Source organism: Lethenteron reissneri, chromosome 40, assembly GCF_015708825.2.
Source record: "Lethenteron reissneri isolate LAM-NWPU_2019-01 chromosome 40, ASM1570882v1, whole genome shotgun sequence".
Classification (NCBI taxonomy): domain Eukaryota; kingdom Metazoa; phylum Chordata; class Hyperoartia; order Petromyzontiformes; family Petromyzontidae; genus Lethenteron; species Lethenteron reissneri.
In genome coordinates this window covers 2,370,901-2,394,660 of record NC_083818.1, presented here as the reverse complement: position 1 = coordinate 2,394,660, position 23,760 = coordinate 2,370,901, and the positions used below count along the sequence as shown (strand labels likewise).

The window sequence follows — 23,760 nt, the reverse complement described above, 5'->3', positions numbered from 1 at the left end:
GGATGCTGTGTGTATGCTGTGTGTATGCTGTGTGTGTAGATGCTGTGTGTAGTGGATGCTGTGTGTAGTGGATGCTGTGTGTATGCTGTGTGTAGTAGATGCTGTGTGTAGTGGATGCTGTGTGTATGCTGTGTGTGTAGATGCTGTGTGTAGTGGATGCTGTGTGTAGTGGATGCTGTGTGTATGCTGTGTGTAGTAGATGCTGTGTGTGTAGATGCTGTGTGTAGTGGATGCTGTGTGTATGCTGCGTGTGTAGATGCTGTGTGTAGTGGATGCTGTGTGTATGTTGTGTGTGTAGATGCTGTGTGTAGTGGATGCTGTGTGTAGTGGATGCTGTGTGTATGCTGTGTGTAGTAGATGCTGTGTGTATGCTGTGTGTGTAGATGCTGTGTGTAGTGGATGCTGTGTGTATGCTGCGTGTGTAGATGCTGTGTGTAGTGGATGCTGTGTGTAGTGGATGCTGTGTGTATGCTGTGTGTAGTAGATGCTGTGTGTATGCTGTGTGTAGTGGATGCTGTGTGTAGTGGATGCTGTGTGTATGCTGTGTGTGTAGATGCTGTGTGTAGTGGATGCTGTGTGTATGTTGTGTGTAGTGGATGCTGTGTGTAGTGGATGCTGTGTGTATGCTGTGTGTGTATGCTGTGTGTAGTAGATGCTGTGTGTAGTGGATGCTGTGTGTATGCTGTGTGTAGTGTATGCTGTGTGTAGTAGATGCTGTGTGTAGTGGATGCTGTGTGTATGCTGTGTGTAGTGTATGCTGTGTGTAGTAGATGCTGTGTGTAGTGGATGCTGTGTGTATGCTGTGTGTAGTGGATGCTGTGTGTATGCTGTGTGTAGTAGATGCTGTGTGTAGTAGATGCTGTGTGTATGCTGTGTGTGTAGATGCTGTGTGTAGTGGATGCTGTGTGTATGCTGTGTGTAGTGGATGCTGTGTGTAGTGGATGCTGTGTGTATGCTGTGTGTGTAGATGCTGTGTGTAGTGGATGCTGTGTGTATGCTGTGTGTAGTGGATGCTGTGTGTAGTGGATGCTGTGTGTAGTGGATGCTGTGTGTATGCTGTGTGTGTGTATGCTGTGTGTAGTAGATGCTGTGTGTAGTGGATGCTGTGTGTATGCTGTGTGTAGTGTATGCTGTGTGTAGTAGATGCTGTGTGTAGTGGATGCTGTGTGTATGCTGTGTGTAGTGTATGCTGTGTGTAGTAGATGCTGTGTGTAGTGGATGCTGTGTGTATGCTGTGTGTAGTGTATGCTGTGTGTAGTAGATGCTGTGTGTAGTGGATGCTGTGTGTATGCTGTGTGTAGTGTATGCTGTGTGTAGTAGATGCTGTGTGTGTAGATGATGTGTGTAGTAGATGCTGTGTGTAGTGGATGCGGTGTGTGTGTATGCTGTGTGTAGTGGATGCTGTGTGTAGTAGATGCTGTGTGTATGCTGTGTGTAGTGTATGCTGTGTGTAGTGTATGCTGTGTGTAGTGTATGCTGTGTGTAGTGGATGCCGTGTGTATGCTGTGTGTAGTGTATGCTGTGTGTAGTGTATGCTGTGTGTAGTGTATGCTGTGTGTAGTGGATACTGTGTGTAGTGGATGCTGTGTGTAGTGTATGCTGTGTGTAGTGTATGCTGTGTGTAGTGGATACTGTGTGTAGTGGATGCTGTGTGTAGTGGATGCTGTGTGTAGTGGATGCTGTGTGTAGTGGATGCTGTGTGTAGTGGATACTGTGTGTAGTGGATGCTGTGTGTAGTGGATGCTGTGTGTAGTGGATGCTGTGTGTAGTGGATGCTGTGTGTATGCTGTGTGTAGTGGATGCTGTGTGTAGTGGATGCTGTGTGTAGTGGATGCTGTGTGTAGTGGATGCTGTGTGTAGTGGATGCTGTGTGTGTGTATGCTGTGTGTAGTGGATGCTGTGTGTAGTGGATGCTGTGTGTAGTGGATGCTGTGTGTAGTGGATGCTGTGTGTGTGTATGCTGTGTGTAGTGTATGCTGTGTGTAGTGGATGCTGTGTGTAGTGGATGCTGTGTGTAGTGGATGCTGTGTGTAGTGGATGCTGTGTGTAGTGGATGCTGTGTGTGTGTATGCTGTGTGTAGTGTATGCTGTGTGTAGTGGATGCTGTGTGTAGTGGATGCTGTGTGTAGTGGATGCTGTGTGTAGTGGATGCTGTGTGTAGTGGATGCTGTGTGTGTGTATGCTGTGTGTAGTGGATGCTGTGTGTAGTGGATGCTGTGTGTAGTGGATGCTGTGTGTAGTGGATGCTGTGTGTAGTGGATGCTGTGTGTTTCCCGCTGTCTCACAGAGCAGGACGCCGTCTCCGGGTCACAGCTGTCCGAGTGGCCGTTGCAGTCGCACATCTCACAGAGGCCCAGGTAGAGGCCTCCACCGGTGCGCGTGTAGCCCGCAGCGCAGTCCTGCAACGCAACCCACGCCGCCACCGTCGCCATTAACATCATCGTTAGCATCTCCGCACCTCCGGTTAGCGCGGTTGGCTACACGTAGGGTGCCAAAGAAGTTCAACGTACTGTACATACACAGCTGACGTGTAGCCCGGAGCAAAGCCCATACCGAGTCATCGTCATCATCATCTTGATGATCGTCACGAACATCGTCATCATGTCGCAACAAAGTCATCAACATCACCGCCGTGCGCACGAGCTCGTCCGTTACGCGTGTGTGCACGCCCACGTCTAACACACGCACGCCTACGCACACGCACACGCACGCGTACGCACACGCACACGTACGCACACGCACACGTACACACACGCACGCGACCGTCCCGGCCCCGTGTTCCCGTATCTCACGAACCCCCTTGCGCAGAAGCGCCCGGACGCGCGTTCCGGCCTAGCTGGCCGCCCGCTCGGCAACGGCGGCCGGCCAGCCGGCGGTCCGGTCGGAGTCGGCGGCGGCCCCCACCTGGCAGGAGAGTCCGGTGTAGGCGGCGGGGCAGCTGCACTGCTCCACCTGGAGCGCGCGCGCCCCGCCCGTGTCGCCCGGCACCGCCGTCTCGAGTGACACGTCGCCGATGCTGGCGCTCGCCATGTCCGTGGAGAAGGAGGCTCGCACGAGGATCGCGTCCACGTCCGCCAGCGCCATCAGCAGGTGCTCGCGCGTCGCGGGCTGCCCGTCCAGCCGCTGCCAGTACGACTGCGTTGGGGGCGGGGTCAAGGGGAGGGGTTGCGCGGGCGCACGGAGCCAAAGATAGTCTCCCGTAAAGGCCGGCGTTGTTGGCGGCCAGTTAGTGCGCGTCCGTGCGTGCTGAGCACCTGTGTGGTGAGCGCGCGTGTGTGTGGTGTGCTGAGTGTGTGTGTGGTGTGCTGTGTGTGGTGTGCTGAGTGTGTGTGTGCTGAGTGCCTTAGCAGAGAGTGTAGTGCGGGGCGGTTGTGCTGTGGTCCACGCACCGCACCGTGTTACAACCCCAAGCTGAATTTCCACTTAAAGCCAGTCCCCAGGCCTTTCCTAGGCAAACTCGGCCTCAAATGAGTACCTGGTACGGTGTTTAAACATCGCCCCTGGGGAGACAAAGCGGCCGGGCGTGGTGCTGGCCACCCACTCCCTCGTGCGCCGTGTCGGCCTTTATAAGCGCTCATTAACAGCACTTGCCCCGACAGCCTGCGTAGGCTACAATGGGGGGTTGGGTAGCTTTGTCTTTGTTTGCTGCGTTCGAGGGCGGCTCACCTCGCGCAGGGGGATCTCGAAGGTGCGCGTCTCCCCGGGCTGCAGCTGCTCCCGGTGGTACGCCGACAGGGTGATGTCGTTGCCCTGCGCCGTAACGCCGCGCGGGCACACCGCACCACTGTTAGCCGCGGCAACGCCCTCGGCTCGTACGGCGCACAGCAGCGGGACCGAGACACGCGGCACCGCGAAACACAGCGCAACCGCGTCAACCACAGAGCGCCCGTCGGCCGCTACTATTGGTCGTAAAGACGTGAAAATTAATGATGACGACGATGATGATGTGATAGATTATATTGATGATGAGATGGGCTTAGGATGATGAGGCTGATAATGACGATGGTGATGCAATAGGCTTACGATGATGTGGAGGTCAGCATCAGGGATGGGGGAGCCCTGGGGTCCGGCAGAGTAGGAGAGTGTGTAACGGAGCTTTCCTCCGTACGCCGTCACCTACGCACACGCGCGCACATACGTACGCGCACACAGACACACACGCACGCACAAACGCACAGACACGTACGCGCGTAGACACACGCACACACAGACGGGTGCACACACGCACACGCACAGACACAAACAGACAAATGCATGCACAGACATGCGGACACGTACGCGCACGGATGCACGTGCACACACGCACGCAAGGACAGACACACACGTACAGATAGACACACGCATAACACACACACGCGCGCACGCAGACACATCGTTAATTATCTCACCACATCCCCCCGGCACCTCCCAGGATCACCATCATCTCCCGGATGTCTCGACCCGACCTCCCAATTACCCCATTACCCCCCGCACCCCCCCCCCCATTAGCCACAAACCCTGCGCACCCTGCCCATCGCATGGAGAAGAGGGTGCCAGCGAATATCCCCCCCCCCCCCGCACCTGCTGGGAGCAGATATAGTCGGGCAGGCGCCAGTAGAAGACTTCATCTCGAGGCAGCAGCGACCAGTCCCTGTAGACCAACTCATACTGTGTGCGTGCGGGCCCCACCGTGTGGAGAGGCAATGTGATGTGGCGGTGGCGGTGGGGGTGGTGGTGGTGGTGGTGGTGTGCGGCGCGGCGTTCCGGTGTGCGGTGCGACGGCGTTGTATCGCACGTGATGCGGTGGTGGTGTAATGGCGCGTTGTTGCGTCGATGGTGACACGGTGGAGGAGTTGTTGTTGTTGTCGGTACGAGGATTCATCCAAAGGAGTTTCGGCGGTGGAGTGGTTGGCATGAATGGACGTTGGGTGAACGACAGTGTCGGTGTGGCCGGGTCGTCGTGTGGGAAACGTCCGGAGCCACGCAAGACAAAGAGGAAACGGGGAAAAGATGAAGTGAGAAAAACTGGAAACTGCAGAGGCGTTTGCGCGCACGCGCCAAAGTCTCGGTAGGCCGAGGTCAGACCAGGGTCAGGCATGCAGCCACTCATTAGGGGGCCGGGGGGGCTGAGCCCCCTAGAGAAAGAGTAAAAACGGTGGGGGAAAAACAAAACTAATGATACTTACTTGAACAGCCGTAAATTGCGTACTCCGCTCAAATGAGCAATGAGACGTTGGCGTTCATGCAGACCCACGGGTGCACGTACGTGTGCGTGTGTGTGTGTGGTGACGTGCACCACAACCACATACGCGTGCACGCACCACAAGCGCATGCTGTCACACGCACTACACCACACGCGTGACACACACCATGCACATGCCATCACACAACTCATGCACACCATACACAAGCGCGCACACACACCGCAATTGCTTACACGCGACACACACCCCACAATAAAAAGATCCCCCGTAGCCTTAACAGAGCGTTTGGGAAAATGCTGTTAGTGAGCATCTATGAAGGCCTACACGGCGCACGAGGGGGTGGTTGGCCAGCACCACGCCCGGCCGCACTACGTACTCATTTGAGGCCGAGTCGACCTAGGGGAGGCCCAGGACCGGTTCAGATAATCGTTACCGGTGTTGGCCGTGAGCGGCAATTGAACTCTGATCGTCGGGTTTGGAGCGCGGCGCGCTAACCGCTATACCACGACCACTCACCACAGACGCACACACGCACCACACACACACACGCACCACACACACACACGCACCACACACACACACACACGCACCACACACACACACACGCACCACACACAAACACGCACCACACACACACATGCAACACACACACACGCACCACACACACATGCACCACACGCACACACGCACCACACACACACACGCACCACACACACACACACGCACCACACACACACACACGCACCACACACACACACGCACCACACACACACATGCACCACACACACACACACGCACCACACACACACACACGCACCACAGCACACAAACACACCAGATGCACAAGCACGCACGCACCACACACACACACGCACCACACACACACACGCACCACACACACGCACCACACACACACACGCACACACACACACACGCACCACAGCACACAAACACACCAGATGCCCACGCACGTACGCCACCCGCTCGCCCCCCCGAATCCCAGCACCACGCCCGGCCACCTTTGTCTTCCACACCACCTCTACCTTTGCCACCTCGTGCGGCCGAGCCCCCCGTGGAGTCAAGGGCTCGTGGACCCTCGCGATCTCATTGGACGACTTGTTGCCCCGAGAGGTCAGGGGGTCGAAGTGGGGGGCCGCCTCCAGGAGGGAGGGAAACTGGGGGGAAGGCGGTGGGGTGCAGATGCCTCCGTTAGCGGTTGGGAGCTCGCAGCTCCGCGATGGCTGTGCTGTGCCCCGAGCCCACGTGGGTGATCACGTGCCCCTATCCCACGTGGGTGATCACCTGCCCCTAGCCCACGTGGGTGATCACGTGCCCCTATCCCACGTGGGTGATCACGTGCCCCTATCCCACGTGGGTGATCACCTGCCCCTATCCCACGTGGGTGATCACCTGCCCCTATCCCACGTGGGCGATCACCTGCCCCTAGCCCACGTGGGTGATCACCTGCCCCCAGCCCACGTGGGTGATCACCTGCCCCTATCCTACGTGAGTGATCACCTGCCCCTAGCCCACGTGGGTGATCACGTGCCCCTATCCTACGTGAGTGATCACCTGCCCCCAGCCCACGTGGGCGTTCACGTGCCCCTATCCCACGTGGGTGATCACCTGCCCCTATCCCACGTGGGTGATCACCTGCCCCTATCCCACGTGGGTGATCACGTGCCCCTCTCCCACGTGGGTGATCACCTGCCCCTATCCCACGTGGGTGATCACGTGCCCCTCTCCCACGTGGGTGATCACCTGCCCCTAGCCCACGTGGGTGATCACCTGCCCCCAGCCCACGTGGGTGATCACCTGCCCCCAGCCCACGTGGGTAATCACCTGCCCCTAGCCCACGTGGGTGATCACCTGCCCCTAGCCCACGTGGGTGATCACGTGCCCCTCTCCCACGTGGGTGATCACGTGCCCCTCTCCCACGTGGGTGATCACCTGCCCCTAGCCCACCTGGGTGATCACCTGCCCCCAGCCCACGTGGGTGATCACCTGCCCCCAGCCCACGTGGGTGATCACCTGCCCCGATCTCCCACGGGCGCTCACCTGCCCCACGTGCGTCTTGCTCTGCAGCTGTGTGCGACGACTGCTGGTTGACACGGGGGAACCGGACGTGCGCGACGACGACCACGACGAGCGCCACGAAGGCGGCGGCGTCGGGAGGGGGGGCGGCAGAATGAGGGGGATCCTGCGTGGGGGAGGGGGGGGCGCCCGGCCCCCCGACTCCCGCCCACGCCGAGCCGGGAAATCCTCCGGCCAACCGGAGCCGGCGTCCGAGAAAACCGGGAAAAGATCGAGGAAATTATTATCCCCGAATGCGGCGCCGTCGCCGTCGCCACCGTCGTTCCCGCCGCGACGGCCGCCCCCCTGGGCGTGCCGGTGCGGGGGAGCGCCGGGTGGCTCGTTGGGGATCGCGTTGGGGTTGGCATCGTCGGGGAGGCCCTCGGGAAGGGCGTTGGCGAGGCCGGGAGGCCCAGGGAAGGGGCGCTCGGCCGCGGGACGGCGCGGCCGGAAGAATGACGGGAAGAGGCTCCACACGTCGGAGTCGATCCGAAGCTGCTCGTCGGTCATGTCGGAGCCCTGAGGTCGTGGGAGGAAGGCCGGAGAGAGGAGGACAGGGGGAGCGAGGGAGGAGCAGGAGGAGCAGGGAGGAGCAGGGGGACAGCGCTCGCAGTTGCAGCCTCGCCGCGGGAGTGGAGAAGGAAGGCGGAAGTGAAACGACAGCGGAAGTGAAACGAGAGGAGCGCAGTGGAGCTGTCGCGGTGGCGACGGGCGAGATGGCGGGAGAGAGACAGAGGGCGTGCGCTCGCTACCTGCGACCTTTTGGCCCTGGAAGGTGCCTCGAAGGAGGTCAGGTGCTGCCACGCGGAGGCGTCGCGGCGCAGCTCGTCTTCGGTCATCGTCGCCATCTCCTTCTGCGCTCGCGGGAACGCAGGGACGAGGGCGCGGGGTCACCGAGTCACGGGGTCACGGGGTCAGGGCGGCATGCCAGCATGCAGGTGGAAGGGGCAGGAGGGTGACCACACCATGCACGGCCGCTTGTGAGGGCGAGGCAATGTCAGGGAGGAGCGAGTGGGCGAGCAGGCGTCATCGCCTCGTGATCGGGGCAAAGGGCGGGGCTACCTGAGCAATGGGTGGAGAAACCGAAGCAGTAGGTGGGTCTACATTAGCAGTGGGCGGGTCTACCTGAGCAGTGGGCGGGGTACCTTATCAGTGGGCGGGGCTACATTAGCAGTGGGCGGAGCTACCTGAGCAGTGGGCGGGTCTACATTAGCAGTGGGCGGGGCTAGCTGAGCAGTGGGTGGGACCAACGTCAGGACACCCGCCAGGGGAGGTCGCTCAACTCTGCGGGTGATGCAAGTGGTTGAGTGGGCGTGGCTATGCAAAAGAAGGCGGGGATGGAGGGTGGGAGGGGCTGCCACATCACCATGTGTCCCGGTGGAGCCTCCCAGACATTTGTAAACTTTAGGTGTTAGTTACAGCGAATGTCCACACACAGTTGTGATGCTGCTGTTATTTTTGGGTTGTTGCTGTTGTTGTTATTCAGTTATTGCAGGATGGCTGAGCCACGTTTCCCGTTCTCTGCCATTTGACACGTGCAGGGCAATGGCACCGCATTCAGTCACAGCAATCGTCCGCACACAGTTGCTGCTGTTGTTGTTATTGAGTTGTTGTTGTTGTCGTCGTTGCTGCTCCTGCTGCGTACCTTGTGAGCTCGGCGAATGCGGGCAAACTCTCTCTCTCTCTGCCGGGGTCACGGGGGTAACGCGGTCGCCAGCGGAGACGACAGCGATAACGTTACCGACGTCGTTGCGAGGCACGGGGGAGACACGGGGAGAGAGACGGGAGAGACACGGAGGGCATGGGGAGACAGAGGCAGACGGCGCACAACACACGGAGGAAGAACGGAGGAAGAGCGAATGAGGAGACAGGAAGTGAAAACGGGTGTGGCGAGCAGGCCGTGCGTGCTTGTGTGCGTACTTGTGTGCGTGCGTACTTGTGTGCGCGCCTGCGTGTGTGCAACGAGTGCCTGGCGCGGTGTGTACACATCGCCAGTGTCGAGGCAAACTGCGGCCTTCACGGGTGCCTGTTGACAGCACTTGCCCCAACAGTCTGTCAAGGCTATACGAGCGAGCGTCCGAGCGAGCGCCCGAGCGCTGTCACCTTGTCGGACGTGAAGACGGGCGGCAGCTGCCAGTAGTGCGTGTGCGGCGCCAGCTGGCCGAAGGCGGGAGCGGTGACGCGCCCTGGGGCCACGCGCTCCAGCAGAAGCCCGTCGGTGACGACGGTGGTGCGGGCGCGGTTCACCAGCGCAAAGCCGTGCTCGCCCCCGGGCTGCAGCCCCATCGTGATCTGCACGCGGGCGCAGCGGCAGCATCATCAGCAGCAGCAGCAGCATCGTCATCACCAGCAGCATCATCAACAGCAGCAGCATCATTATCAGAAGCATCATTAGCATCATCACATTTGCCCACCATGTGCCCACGTGCAGCCATGTGCCTGCCCATAATGTGTGTGCACCATGTGCCCACGTGTGTGTGTGTGTGCCCACGTGTGTGTGCACCATGTGCCCACGTGTGTGTGTGTGTGCCCACGTGTGTGTGCCCACGTGTGTGTGTGTGCCCACCGTGTGTGTGTGTGTGCCCACGTGTGTGTGTGTGCCCACCGTGTGTATGTGTGTGTGCCCACGTGTGTGTGTGTGTGTGTGTGCCCACGTGTGTGTGTGTTCACGTGTGTGTGTTTGCCCACGTGTGTGTGTGTCCACGTGTGTGTGTCGACGTGTGTGTGTTTGCTCACGTGTGTGTGTGCCCACCGTGTGTGTGTGTGCCCACCGTGTGTCTGTGTGCCCACGTGTGTGTGTGCCCACGTGTGTGTGTGACCACGTGTGTGTGTGTGCCCACGTGTGTGTGTGTGCCCACGTGTGTGTGTGTGCCCACGTGTGTGTGTGTGCCCACGTGTGTGTGTGTGCCCACGTGTGTGTGTGCCCACGTGTGTGTGTGTGTGTGTGCCCACCGTGTGGCGGTAGTAGCCTGAGCTGGTGCACTGCCCAGTGACGCCCATGCAGAAGCAGGCGAGGCAGCCGTCGGGGTTGTCGGCGTGGAGGTGGAACGTGCCAGGGCGGCACGTGTCGCACGTGCGGCCCTCCACGTTCACCTGGCGCGGCACACCGTGGCACACCACCACACCATGTTACACACAGACACGCCGTACCACGGCACACAATACCACAATACCACCACACCACGTTACACACAGACACGCCGTACCACGGCACACAATACCACAATACCACCACACCACGTTACACACAGACACGCCATACCACGGCACACAATACCACAATACCACCACACCACGTTACACACAGACACGCCGTACCACGGCACACAATACCACAATACCACCACACCACGTTACACACAGACACGCCGTACCACGGCACACAATACCACAATACCACCACACCACGTTACACACAGACACGCCGTACCACGGCACACAATACCACAATACCACAACACCACGTTACACACAGATACGCCGTACCACGGCACACAATACCACCACACCACGTTACACACAGACACGCCGTACCACGGCACACAATACCACCACACCACGTTACACACAGACACGCCGTACCACGGCACACAATACCACAATACCACCACACCACGTTACACACAGACACGCCGTACCACGGCACACAATACCACCACACCACGTTACACACAGACACGCCGTACCACGGCACACAATACCACCACACCACGTTACACACAGACACGCCGTACCACGGCACACAATACCACCACACCACGTTACACACAGACACGCCGTACCACGGCACACAATACCACCACACCACGTTACACACAGGCACGCTGGACCACACAGGCACGCCGTGCCATACCACACCACACACCACGCCGTGCCATGCGCGGTGCCATGGCGCGCGCCTCACCTTGCACTGGCAGCCCCTGTGGCTGTCACACTGATCCCCGGCGCTGCCACGGGGGTCGCAGCGGCATCCCTCTGTGGCACACACACACGCACCCCCACACGTCACTCACCCGCGCGTCACTCGCTAGCCTGGGCGACCCCCACCTGTGTACCTGTGCACATCACTGGTGACCCCCACCTGTGTACCTATGCATATCTTACCTGTGCAGGGCTGGCCAGCTTGGGGATTTCCAGAATATCCCTCCGCACACCTGCACGCACACACACCAAGATCCCCCCCGTGTGCTGTTAAGCGAGTAGTAGCACCTATGCAGGCGAGCATGGTCTGCATTTTAACACGTAGTACGGCTTTCGCGACCAATATTATCATGAAGAGGTTTTTTTGGGTTAGATTGCGTCAATATAAATGTGTCGTTAAATCCGCCACCACCCGACACAGCCAATTAGCAAGGTTTGTCATGTGAACAAAAGATGGCAATTAGGTCACTAGTGCAGCACGCCTGCACGCACACGAGCACGAACACACACGCACAGCGAATGGCGGTTGTGATTGTGAACCTCTGCTGTACTGGGTCAGCTTTGAGGGGAAGTGGAAGGAGGGGAGGATGAAGGCATTGGGGGTGGGGGGGGGGGAGGTTACTCACCTGCATGAGAAGGTTCAAGCATAGGGGCAAGGCCACCTGTTCAGCCTTACCCAGGGCCTCACCCAGTCTCCATTCACCCGGTCTCACCTGGGGCCTCACCCAGTTTCCATTCACCCTCTACCCAGCCTGCCTCTGTATGTTTCTTAGTGGGACTCTGTGATAACCACTTTTTTCCATTTGTATATGCAAGCCGAGCCAGCACAGGGCCCTCTCGTACTACGAGGTGGTTTTCCCACTGGCTGTTTGCCGATTCCACAGGAACCAAACCGTGCTACGCTGCTGGCCTCACAAGAAGAAGACATTTGAATCTGGCTCGGGGGTTCCAAGCAGGGCCAGGCAGAGTGGGGAGGGGCTGATGACATCAGTCGGTACGCGGTGAGGACGCGGCGTCACCCACGTGCTTCTCGACTCGTTTTCTGCGCGTGATGACAGCGGCAGGGCTCGGGTTGTGCGGTGGAAAAATGGCCCCGGCGCCGCTTGAAAGGTCGTCACGGCCCTGGTGCGGCTTGGTGAAGTGTGAGAGGGATACGAGCTGTCTGCCACTATGCCCCACACGGAGACAAAGCCCTTCCCCCGCGTAGCCTTAACAGACACAATAGGAGATGGGTGGCCAGCACCACGCCCGGCTGCCTTCGTCTCCCCAGTTGGCGATGTTTTCTTACCGCACCGGGTACTCATTTGAGGTTGAGTCGACCTAGAGGAGGGCCCAGGGATCGATTCAGATGATCTATCACCGATGTTGGTGGCCGTGTGTGGGGATCGAACTCGGGTCTCTGCCAGGTCCGAGCGCAGCACGGCGCTAACCGCTGCACTACCGGCTTCCCCACGGACACGAGCGCTCAAGGGGCAAGCTCCTTGGGCCCCCACCCCCCCCCCCCCGCGGGCATGTTGCACCGTCGCCCCAAACCGGTGCGGTCGCCCTCTCGTCCCTGTTGGCGCATGGCAGCCGGGCCACGGGGCACGACGCCGAGCGGCGGGGGCCCTGCTCGACGCAACTGGACAGCGGCCGCGATGGCAACGGCGACGCCACGTTCGACGGAGATGGAACCGGAGCGTCGTCGGAACGGAATCAGAAGAAAAACTAAAATAACTTTATCGGTACCGAGGCTCCCAGAAGGCCATGCGGGAGGGCTGTGTGTGGCACAGTTTGGCGCCAGCTATCGTAGAGTTGCGGGCGGTCGTGTTGCTACGGTTCTCTGCGGTGATTAACAATGTCTCTAAAAACAGCGGCGCTGCTACGCCTCTCAAAATAAAATTAACGCTGAGCCGATCGCGTGTTCCGAGATTCGTCGGTGAACGGGGACACCACCCACACCCTGCAACTTGCAGACGTCTCGGAACGGGGGAGAAGACCCCATTCGGGACCCAAATATCATCATCGCACCTCCTCCTTCCTTCGACAACCCTCCTCGAAGGTGCCGGCGGTGTGACCATCGACCGCATCAGAAGATCAGCAGGCCGATGCACCGCACCTCCTCCATGAGTGGAGAAAAATGTAAGACGCAGCCACTGTGGCGGCGCGACTGTGGCCATGGAACCCAAACTGCGGAGCACACAGTGAACCCACTGTGGCCTGGGCTCGTTCAACGAAGGATCTGCACCAACTCTCTCCTGAAGCCCTCTCGTGGCTGGCAGACCTCGACGTTGGCGTCGAGCCCCACGGTGCCACAGGCAAGACGAAGAAGGAGGGAGAAGTAATTCTAAGAATTTTAAGATGCTGACGATGATGGTGATGACGATAATGATGGTGGTGGTGGTGATGATGATGGTGGTGATGATGATGATGGTGATCCCGATGAATGGTGGTGACGACGATGATGATGGTGGTGACGACAACGATGATGGTAGTGACGATGATGATGGCGGTGATGATGATTATGATGGTGTTGACAACGATGATGGTGGTGACGATAACGATGATGGTGATGACAACGACGATGGTGACGATGGTGATGATGATGGTGGTGATGACGATGGTGACGATGATGACGATGGTGACGACGGTGACGATGGTGACGATGATGATGGTGATGATGATGATGGTGGTGATGACGATGGTGACGATGATGACGACGATGACGACGGTGACGACGATGGTGATGATGATGATGACGCGGAGCTCCAAGGCTTGTTTCTGCACCGATGCCAACAATGTCCTTTCCTCTACGTTGCGTTTTTATTAACTCAGCCAGCAGCAGCACAGACGGCTTAGACACACACCAGCACGGGCAGCCAACAGGCGGAGTGTGGGTGTGTGTCAGGGGCGTGTGTGTGTCAGGGATGTGTATGTGTGTGTGTGTCAGGGGCGTGTGTGTGGGTGTGTGTCAGGGGCGTGTGTGTGGGTGTGTGTCAGGGATGTGTATGTGTGTGTGTGTCAGGGGCGTGTGTGTGGGTGTGTGTCAGGGGCGTGTGTGTGTCAGGGATGTGTGTGTGGGTGTGTGTCAGGGGCGTGTGTGTGTCAGGGATGTGTATGTGTGTGTGTGTCAGGGGCGTGTGTGTGTGTGTGTGTCAGGGGCGTGTGTGTGTCAGGGATATGTGTGTGGGTGTGTGTCAGGGGCGTGTGTGTGTCAGGGATGTGTGTGTGTGTGTGTCAGGGGCGTGTGTGTGGGTGTGTGTCAAGGGCGTGTGTGTGGGTGTGTGTCAGGGTCGTGTGTGTGTCAGGGATGTGTGTGTGTGTGTCAGGGGCGTGTGTGTGGGTGTGTGTCAGGGGCGTGTGTGTGTCAGGGATGTGTGTGTGGGTGTGTGTCAGGGGCGTGTGTGTGGGTGTGTGTCAGGGGCGTGTGTGTGGGTGTTTGTCAGGGATGTGTGTGTGGGTGGGTGTCAGGGATGTGTGTGTGTGTGTGATTGTTAGAGCCGCGTGTGTGTGTGAGGGTGTCGGGGCTGTATGTGTGAGATTACCAAGGACATGTGCCCACGAACCCTCTTACTTTGCACTTAATCTGCACAACCTCTAAGTAACGGTTCACTCAAACGCACGGTCCAAGCGCGTATCGCACGCGCGTGTTTGTGTATATGTGTGAGTGCACTTTCCATAACAGTCTGCTCAGGCTATATACGGGAGAACCTTTGTCTTTGTGCGTGCGTGCGTGCGGCAATACGCGGGCCCGTCAGTCCGGGATGACGTGCAGCGGGACGGCGAGGCGGCCCAGCGCCAGGTACAGCCCCCCGTGCCCACGGCCACGGCGCCCCTCGGCACCGCGCCCGGTGCCACCCGAGGCCGGCTGCCCTCCGCTGCCCACGCCCACCACGGTCTGCCCGCGCACAAACTCGAGCACTTCCTGCAGACGCAACGCGGAGGCCCCGACGCCGCCGCCACCGCCGCCCCGCCCCCCCACGGGCCTGGCCGTCGTGCGGGCGGTGGAGACCTCCGGCACCACCTCCGCCTCCACCTCTGGCTCGTCGCCATCGCAGCGCCGCGTGGGAGACGGCGCAGTGACGACGGCGGCGGTGGCGGCGGTGGCGGCGGTGGCGGCGGTGGCGGTGGTGGCGGTGAAGCCCGCGCTGCCGGCAGCCGACCAGGCTGTCGGCGGTCGTGGTTTTACCGCGGCCGAGCCGTCGCCGGATGTCGCATCGTCCTCCGCCGAGCCGCCCGGGGCGGGGCCGTCGTGCCGCCGGGCGGGCATGGCGGAGGGGCGCCGGCGTGGCGCGGGTCGGCCCCCTTCGTCGCCAGGGAGCCTGGGTTGCGTTGACGCGGAGGCGTTTCTCCGATTGCCGCGGACGCGTAGGGGTCCACCCGAGTATCCACCAGAATGTCCACCTGGAGCTTTGCTCAGGGTCCCACCCGTTCTGCTCCCCGCTGACTCGCGTTCCCCGGGCTGCTGCTGCTGCTGCTGTTGCGGCTGTTGCTGGTCCTCCCAAGTCCGCGTGTTGCCCACCGTGGCCCCACGTCCCACGGCGGCCTCGCCGCCCGCGCCATCCCCCAGCCTCCGCCGGAGCTCGGAGATCTGCGCGGCGTGGCCCGCGACGAGCAGCTCGGCGTGCTCCAGCCGGCCCCACGCGGCCCTCGCCTCCGCCTCCGCGCCGTCCGCGCGCAGCTCGGAGGCCGCGACGCGGCCAAGCGCAGCGGCGACCTGATGGCGCAGCCCGGACAGTGAGCGCCGCACGGCTCCCAGCGCCCGCGACAGCTGCCGTTGCCGACGCCGCAGCAAGCTCACGGCACGTGCCGTCCTCCCCAGCAGCCCCTCCGGCGTCGCCACCCGGCGGCCCCACGGCAAGAGGGGGGCGGGCGCGGCGGGGGCGGCCGTGTCCCGCACGGATGCGTCCGGCGTCTCCGCGTCGCCGAGTTCCCTTTGGGCGGAGGTTTCGGGAGCAGGGACGGCGCTATCCGGCGCGCCCCGCGGTGTCCCCGACCGTGGACTCGGCAGGACAAGGTTGAGGGGTGGCCGCCGCCGCCCCCCCCGCCGAGCCGACGGGGGCGGCCGCGTCGCCGCCACCGCGGCCGCCGCCTCTGCCTCCTCCGCGTCGTCTCCGGCACCGCTCCCCACTTCGGGCCGCTCGGAGCCGCTCGCCGCGGCCTCGCCTTCGGCCTCGTGCTTCCAGCGCCGGGCGCCCCGGGACACGGCGGCCGCCACCGGCACGGTGCCAGGGAATGCCGGTTCTCCGCCGCGGAAGTCAAGCAGGCTGTGCAGGACGGGCACGGCGGGGCCGCCCACCCACGGCGAGCACCCCACGGGGATGAGCTGCTCTGAGCGCAGGAAGGGGAGGCGCTTGCCGGGGCACCGGCTCGCGACGGAGTCGCCGGGGGGGCCCGGGATGCCCGCGCTCGCCGGGTCATCTGCGTACACCACCGCTCTTCACCAGCAGAGACGACAGTCAGCCATCAACGACACCGCCATCGCAGCCGGCGCCGGGAAGCGGAAGCCGAGAGGCAGGAAAGGCAAACGGCGCCGCGGCTACGGCCGCCGGGTCGGCGGGCGCTGGGACCCGCGGCGCGGTTAATCGGCAGCGCCATTAATCGGCAGAGGCAGGGTTAGTGTCCGGGGGCCTGGGCATCCCAGGGGCCTTTCTTAGAAACCTCCTCGGCGTGGCCTCCCCCAGGTGAACGTCAGGGATGCCCTACCGAACCCAGGTGATTCGTGAGACTTCGGGACCGCAGCCGCTCCACCGAGAGGCTCGTCGGAGTGGCCGGTCGTTGGGTCACCGTGCCAGTTGTCGCTAATCTCCAACATGTGGGCGATGGAGTGGATGTCCTCCGAGGTGATGGAGCGATGGAATTTGGCTCCGTGCACATGCGCAGGACGGATTATTATGACATCGTGGGATTGTGAGAGGATGGCGGTGGCTCGGCGGGGAGGCCTTCATCCAGCAGTTGATTGACCATGGCTGACGACGACGACATTCTCCAACTCCAAATCCCAATGCTCGGACCACGCCAAGCGCACGGTCAATGACCGCGTAGGCCGCCATCGCGGCCCGATGCGGAGACTTCCCGTGGCGGCGGCACCGATGCGTGCCGACCGCGAGCCCTCAATGTGGATGGGGCTGTGCACCACTCTCAGGCCGCCGCCACCTCAGGGGCACAGATCCTGTCGCCTGCCCCCCCCGAACCCGTCTCGCCACCCAGGATGCCGGCAGTCACGGCTGAGCAGCGCGACCCCCCCCGAGTGTTAGGCCCGGTCCACGCGACGCGACATTTACAGAGCGGCTCGCCCCCAATCGCCGTCGCTCGCCGGGGCCCATCGGTAGGCAAGCTGCCGCGCACTAGGAATCTGCTGACGGTGGCACCAGGAGAGCACGGAGGCCATGGCTCAGCATGCCCTCGAACAACGGGCCAAACCTCGCGACATTGTACCTGGCCCATTGGCGCGCCGTCCATGGCGCAAGGAATGAGAGGTTGGGGCTGCCCCTGCCAAATTTCCGCCCACCAGCATCCCACCCCCCCATCTTCGTCCCATTGCATTTGCACCACCTGCACGCTCGATAGCTCCGCGCCCGTCGATTGCGGCTCACGTCAACGAAGGCGACGTCACGCGTTGCTCCGTCTGTCGCGGAAAAGTTTTCCGCAGACTTCTCCGGATGCTTCGGCGATGGTCGGAGTGAAATCGGCGGTTTAAACGGGCGACGCTTGGGAGCGAAAGTCGCCCCCCCCCCAATAAGCATCACCCCCTCCCCCCTCCCCAGTGTCGCCCTGTAACACTCGCTACGCGTGGACCAGGCACGAAGCTTCAAGCAGCAGTTAGAGCCAGCGCGCGTTCCTCCAGTTTCCTCCCACAATGCAACAGAAATTACCCACGAGCACCGCTGCCCAAACGTCCCACCGCGGGGACCCTTCCGGACAAAGGGAGGATCGGAAATCGGCGACTCTTCCCCGGGTGGTGGATAAGACACCAAAGACAAAGATCCCCCGTGTAGCCTTTTACAGACTGGTGGGGCAAGTGCTGTTAGCAAGTGGCACCTATGAAGGTCGGCATGGCACACGAGGAGGTGGGTGGCACAGCCCCCCACCCCCTTTAGTCAATCCACTGCTGAATGAGGTCCTCCCCGCAGCGCGTGGGTCGTGGGGGTTTCTTTGACCGTACTTCACGCTGGTCATTGCGTTCTGAACAATGGTGGTCTGAGAATGTTTGACCCTACGCCTGCGTGGTGATCACTGCCAGGTTGGTGAAGGCAGTGGGGGCACAGACGTGGGGGGTACGTGGGTCTCTGTATGAGATAGAGCTGGTGTGTGGGTGTGTGGGGGTGTGGGTGTGTGGGTGTGTGGGGGTGTGGGTGTGTGGGTGTGTGGGTGTGTGGGTGTGTGGGTGTGTGGGTGTGTGGGTGTGTGGGTGTGTGGGTGCCTGCATTAGATACGCCGGCAAATGCCGTACCTGTCACAGAAGCGGCCGGTGTGTCCTGGTGGGCAAGTGGTGCAGGTTGCCTGCCCGTCCGAGTCTCGGTAGCATGACCCCGGGCTCCTGCGCGCACGCGGGGGCCACAGGGGAGTTCCGCATTTTACCCTCCGCCCACGCGAGCTACGCGGGTGTTGTGAGCGATGCCGGGAGGGAGCAGGGGGGGATCGCTGGGGGGGTGGGGAGGGGTGCGGGGAGGTGCTGTGGGGGGGGGGGGGCGTACTGTCCGATGGGGGGGCAGGGGCAGGGTCTGCAGGCGTCGGGGCCCCCCGTGGACGGGTCTCCGTAGAAGCCCGGCTTGCAGCGGTCGCACCGCGGCCCGTCAGTGTTGTGCTGGCAGCTCTGGGTGTGGAGACGTGCCGGGGCAGGGGGGGGGGGGAGACATGCGGGGGGACATGGAAGGGACACGCGGGGACACGCGCGGGGAGACGCGGGGAGACGCGGGGGGAGATACGGGGGACACGTGGAGGGACACGTGGGGGGACACGCGGGGGTGGGGGGGGTACACACGGGGACACGTAGGGACACGTGGGGGGGACACAAGGGGCCACGGGCAAATACGGGTTACACGGGGACATGTGAAACACACATAGGATCACCATCATCGTCACTACCATTGCTACCATCATAGTCACTACCATCGCTACCATTACCATCATCGTTACCATTATTACGATACCCACTACCATCACCATCATCATTACCATCACCATCGCGATCATCACTACCATCACCGTCACCATTCCATCATTACTATCGTCACCACCATCACTTTCACTGCCACCACCATCACCACGATCGTTACCATAATTACCATGATTACCATGGTTACCATCACTACCATGACTGCTATTATTATAATTATTGTATATTATTACCATCCAGCAAGGTGGCCTCATGCTGGAAGCGCTGTCTCTGTGAATCTGTCTGTCTGTCTGTCTCGCTATAAGTGTTTCTGCCCCTGGCTCCGTCTGTCTGCGCATCTTTCTCGATCTCCCTCCCTCCGCCTTTGTCGTTCTCGCTATCCGTGTCTCTCTCTGTGGCCCCGTCTATTTGTCTGTCCGCGTATATCTTTGTCCGCCTCTCTCTGCCTCTGTCTGTCCGTATGCCTGCCTGCCTCTTGGTATGGCTCTCTGTACGCTTGCCCATGCCAGGAGACATGAACAGATAAAAGGGCGATTCACCCATCGGCAAATAAACCGGTCGGGAACAACCACGTTCATGCGCGGATTCTGCAGCGGGTGACTGAGGCGCATCTTTGGGCTTCGACAGAATTGAATTTAGCAGCGCGGCAGCCGGCGACACGTGGCAGCTGTCTGGCCAAGGTGGCGTTTGGCCCTGGGTGTTTTGGGCAGAGCTGCGGTCGACGCGGTCTGGATTCCCCTGGCCGAGTTCCCCACGAACGACACAACCTCGCGCTGGAGCCTCGTGCCAATTGGTCCGTCGTTACGAGAGTCACCGTGACCCCCCCCCCCCCACGTCACATACAGGACAGACTGATGGACGGACAGCGCTGGTGCATCGACATCTTCAGCCCGAGTTCGACATCGATAACACACAAGTAATAAGTCATATTTAAAAAAACTTTTTTAAAAACACACTTTAATGACATGTACCGTACGAGTAATGGAAGAACTCCACGACTCCAGGAAGTGGCCACGAAGCTTGCCATAACGTAGGACACCGTGGTGATTTACAGCCAACGTCAGATGAGCGTGGACAATTAGACCGAAGTCGAAACAATATATAGAAAATAATGTTTAAAAATATATATTCTTAATTTTTTTATGATATAATATAGTATTGTCATCAGTATCACATAAGTATACCAAGTTTTCAGTCGATACCACATTGGGAAGTGGGTACAAATTGAGTTACAAGATTTGAGGATACAACAACAACAGACAGAGTGAGCTTTGTCCCGACGCTGACCCCGACAACGATCGCGAACCCGCCAGGCCGCCCCCCATTTCCGCCCCCGCGTGGGCCCCACCCGGCCCCATACGTACCAGGCAGAGGCCAGACTGCGTGTCACAGTCGTTGGAGTGGCCCTGGCAGTCGCAGCGCACGCACATGCCCAGGTACAGGCCGACCTCGGAGCGCGTAAAGCCAAAAGCGCAGTCCTGTCCCGCGCCGCGGGCGCCACGGCACGCAGCGAGGGAGGCAAGCGGGGGTTAGGGGGGGAGGGGTGGGCAGTGAGGAGGGGCGAGGCTCTGTTAGGGGTCGCGCCACGAGGCCCCCGGTCCGGAAACCCCCACGCGCGCTCCGCTCCACGTTTTCTTTTTCCGCTACGCTACCCCCGCCTGCACATGCAAATGCTCTTTAATTTGCCGACAACACCTTGACATATACAGAGGACCGCAGAGCTTGGCCATTTGTTAGTGCCGGCTCGCAGCGTGGCTGCTGCCGCTGCCTCCCCGCTCGTCCGTGGTTCCTCCTCGTTGTCCCCTCCGAGTCGTCCCCTCTCTCGACGACGGAAATTATACGGCCAGTTAAGAGTCAGCTACGTGACGGCCGACTGATTAGAAATGTGTGCCGACTTTACGGGAGTTTTGTTGGCTCAGGAGCTGCTGCTGAAATTGGACGTCTGCCATGGGCTCACGGACTGTGGTGTCCGGGAGTTCGGGTAAAAAAACGTGGAGTGAACTATGCTGGGGGTCGTGACCCGGACTCGCAGAGCACCGTGCGTGGGAGGAGGGAGGGGGAGGGTGGGGTGGGCGGGGGGGTTATGGGCAGCAAACTGGTGGAGTCAGGAGAGGGGGGGTCACAGGTCAACTGAGGGGGAGGGGTCACAGGTTAGGGGTCACAGGTTAAGACATGCGAACATCACTCTCACACCGACATGTTAACGCGCGAGCGGCAGGCCAGACGCTGTTACCGCGCTCGGCGCTACGGCGACGTCGTCGCATCTGTTAGGGAGGCCAGCGCCGGTCGGCATGGTGACATGCGGCTCACAGTTCACGGGTTAATTAGCGTCAAGAGGGAGCGGCAGGGCAGGCCCAGTCAGCGGCCATTCTCCAGCGACAGCACCTGGACGGGCAGCTCTGAGAATCTTCCCGTTGCTCTCCCACGAGGCCACCCACGGAAGTTTTCCACCGCGCAACCAGAACCGTGCCTGAGCCATGCCGAAACCGGCCGCAGGTGCGGCTCGGAAGGCTGCTGTTTTTCCACAGCACAGTCCCGAGCCGCACCGCTGACGTCACGCGCGTGGTGAACGAGCGCAGACGAGCTTGGGTGAAGCGGTGACATCGCGCGAGAGTTAACGACTCGTGCCAGTTGCATTAAACACGTCATTAGCACCGCCCCTGGCCCTGCTTGGCCCCCGAGCCAGATTGAGATGTCTTCTCGTGAGGCTGGTGGAGCGCGATTTGTTCCTGGCATGGCTTGCCAGTGGAAAACAACCCGTGCCATGGGGGCCACGTGCTGGCTCTGTTCAGTTGTGGGAGTGGAAAAAGATGTACCGGAATGATGTTCTCAACCCCCCCACCCCACCCTCCAACGCCCCCCCTGCATCCCACCCCGCCCACTATAGCCACCATCACGTGATGGAGACAGAGGGGAAGTCACCTGACAGGAAGTTCCGCGGTAGCCGGTGGGGCAGATGCACTCCTCCACCTCGTAGGCACGGCCCAGCCCCGTCTCCATGGGAACGGCAACGTCCATGGTCATGTCCTTGATGCTGCGGTCACATGGGAGGGTGGGGGAGGGCGGTATGGGGAGCAAAGGTCATGGGGTCATGGGGTCAGAGGATCACAGTGAGTTCATCGGCAGTGTTTCTGTTGTCAGGTAGAGATTGGTGGCTGAGCCAGTGGATGGCTTCAGGAGTAGCCTGGTGAACATCTATAGACTAACGCAGAGACCCAAAGACTTACATAGAGACCCACAGACTCACATAGAGACCCATAGACTCGCACAAGAGATCCACAGACTCACACAGAGGCCCACAGACTCACAAAGAGATCCATAGACTCACATAGAGACCCATATACTTGCATAGAGACCCTAGATTTGCATAGCCAGGGGCTGTGAGTAGTAGAAGTGGGTGTGTTGTGAGGAGGTGCGGCGTGGACCTAGCCTGGCGCGTGTTGTCGGTGTAGGTGGCCCGGACGAGCAGGACGGCGACGTCTGCGAGCGCCATGAGCAGGTGCTCGCGCGAGCAGGGCTGCCCGTCCGCCCGTCGCCATGATGTCTGGGGAACGGGCACACGGCACAAGGTAGCGTTACAACAACAACAATAATGATGATAACGATATATAGTGTCGGTTTGTAATGCTGTGCCGCATCTGCGTGATGCTCGCTGCTCGCTCTCGCAGAGAGACAGAAAGGATGACTCGGAGGCGCCACGGGACAGTGAGGATCCAGCGTCACTATCAATTACCCCACCCCCAAGCTCTGCCGTCCTCTACGTATGCGGTGCTGCCGTCCAATCAGTAAGTGTCCAGAGAGGCAGGAGGAAGCCGAAGCACGACGGAGAAAACCCACGGGAGTGGTGGTGGTGGTGGGGGGGTGGTGGTGGGCGTGGGGGGTGTTGGTGGTGGGGGTCGGTATGACAGCTCCCCCTTACCTCCCGCATGGGGATGCGCAGCGGCGTGGAGGCCCCAGGCTGTGGCGGTGCGTTGAGGCGGTGCTCCAGCGAGATGTCGTTGCCCTGCAGCAGCACGTCCGCCAGCGACGGCGTGGCGTGTGGCGTCGCTCCGGGGGATGCCTCGTAGCGCACGGTGACGCGCAGCTCCCCTCCGTATGCCGTCACCTGCGGGCGCGGGGAGACGCACGCACACGGACGCGCTCGGTGACACCGAAAGCAAAGATGCCGCCCCCCACCTCCCCCGTACTGGGCCAGGTGCCGCTAGAGTGACGAGTGTGAAGGCCGCCACGGAGCACCGACGAGGTGGTGGTGGTGGTGGTGGGGCCAGCACCACGCGCGGCCGCATTTTGTCTCCCCATTGCTAATGTTCACGCACCACGCTGGGTACTGGGCCGATCTCGGGGAGGCCCAGGACCGGTTCAGATAATCATCACCGGCGTTGGCCATGAGCGGGAATCGAAACTGGGCCACCGGGTTCGTAGCGCGTTGCGCTAACCGCTGTACCACCGCTCCCCACGCGGGCACGCACACACACACACGTGGGC

At 60.6% G+C, this 23,760-nt stretch overlaps 1 protein-coding gene across 6 annotated transcripts in view; it reads right to left on the bottom strand.

Annotated features, from left to right (window-relative positions):
* Positions 1 to 23,760, bottom strand: part of HSPG2 (heparan sulfate proteoglycan 2) — a 119,904-nt gene that overhangs the window by 66,068 nt on the left and 30,076 nt on the right. For 4 of the 6 annotated variants that reach the window (XM_061568129.1, XM_061568127.1, XM_061568130.1 and 1 more), the window contains 19 exons: positions 23,195 to 23,380; positions 22,701 to 22,819; positions 22,198 to 22,309; positions 20,640 to 20,753; positions 18,854 to 18,972; positions 18,610 to 18,696; positions 11,361 to 11,410; positions 11,161 to 11,231; positions 10,209 to 10,349; positions 9,360 to 9,548; positions 8,902 to 8,940; positions 8,009 to 8,110; positions 7,242 to 7,775; positions 6,227 to 6,358; positions 4,561 to 4,647; positions 4,024 to 4,116; positions 3,667 to 3,750; positions 2,905 to 3,135; positions 2,286 to 2,399 (listed from right to left, as the gene is read on the bottom strand). In XM_061568129.1, the coding sequence (XP_061424113.1) occupies positions 2,286 to 2,399; positions 2,905 to 3,135; positions 3,667 to 3,750; positions 4,024 to 4,116; positions 4,561 to 4,647; positions 6,227 to 6,358; positions 7,242 to 7,775; positions 8,009 to 8,110; positions 8,902 to 8,940; positions 9,360 to 9,548; positions 10,209 to 10,349; positions 11,161 to 11,231; positions 11,361 to 11,410; positions 18,610 to 18,696; positions 18,854 to 18,972; positions 20,640 to 20,753; positions 22,198 to 22,309; positions 22,701 to 22,819; positions 23,195 to 23,380 (2,604 nt within the window). The remainder of the gene's footprint in view (positions 1 to 2,285; positions 2,400 to 2,904; positions 3,136 to 3,666; positions 3,751 to 4,023; positions 4,117 to 4,560; positions 4,648 to 6,226; positions 6,359 to 7,241; positions 7,776 to 8,008; positions 8,111 to 8,901; positions 8,941 to 9,359; positions 9,549 to 10,208; positions 10,350 to 11,160; positions 11,232 to 11,360; positions 11,411 to 18,609; positions 18,697 to 18,853; positions 18,973 to 20,639; positions 20,754 to 22,197; positions 22,310 to 22,700; positions 22,820 to 23,194; positions 23,381 to 23,760) is intronic. The other 2 variants (XM_061568131.1, XM_061568132.1) reach the window with 2 other exon arrangements.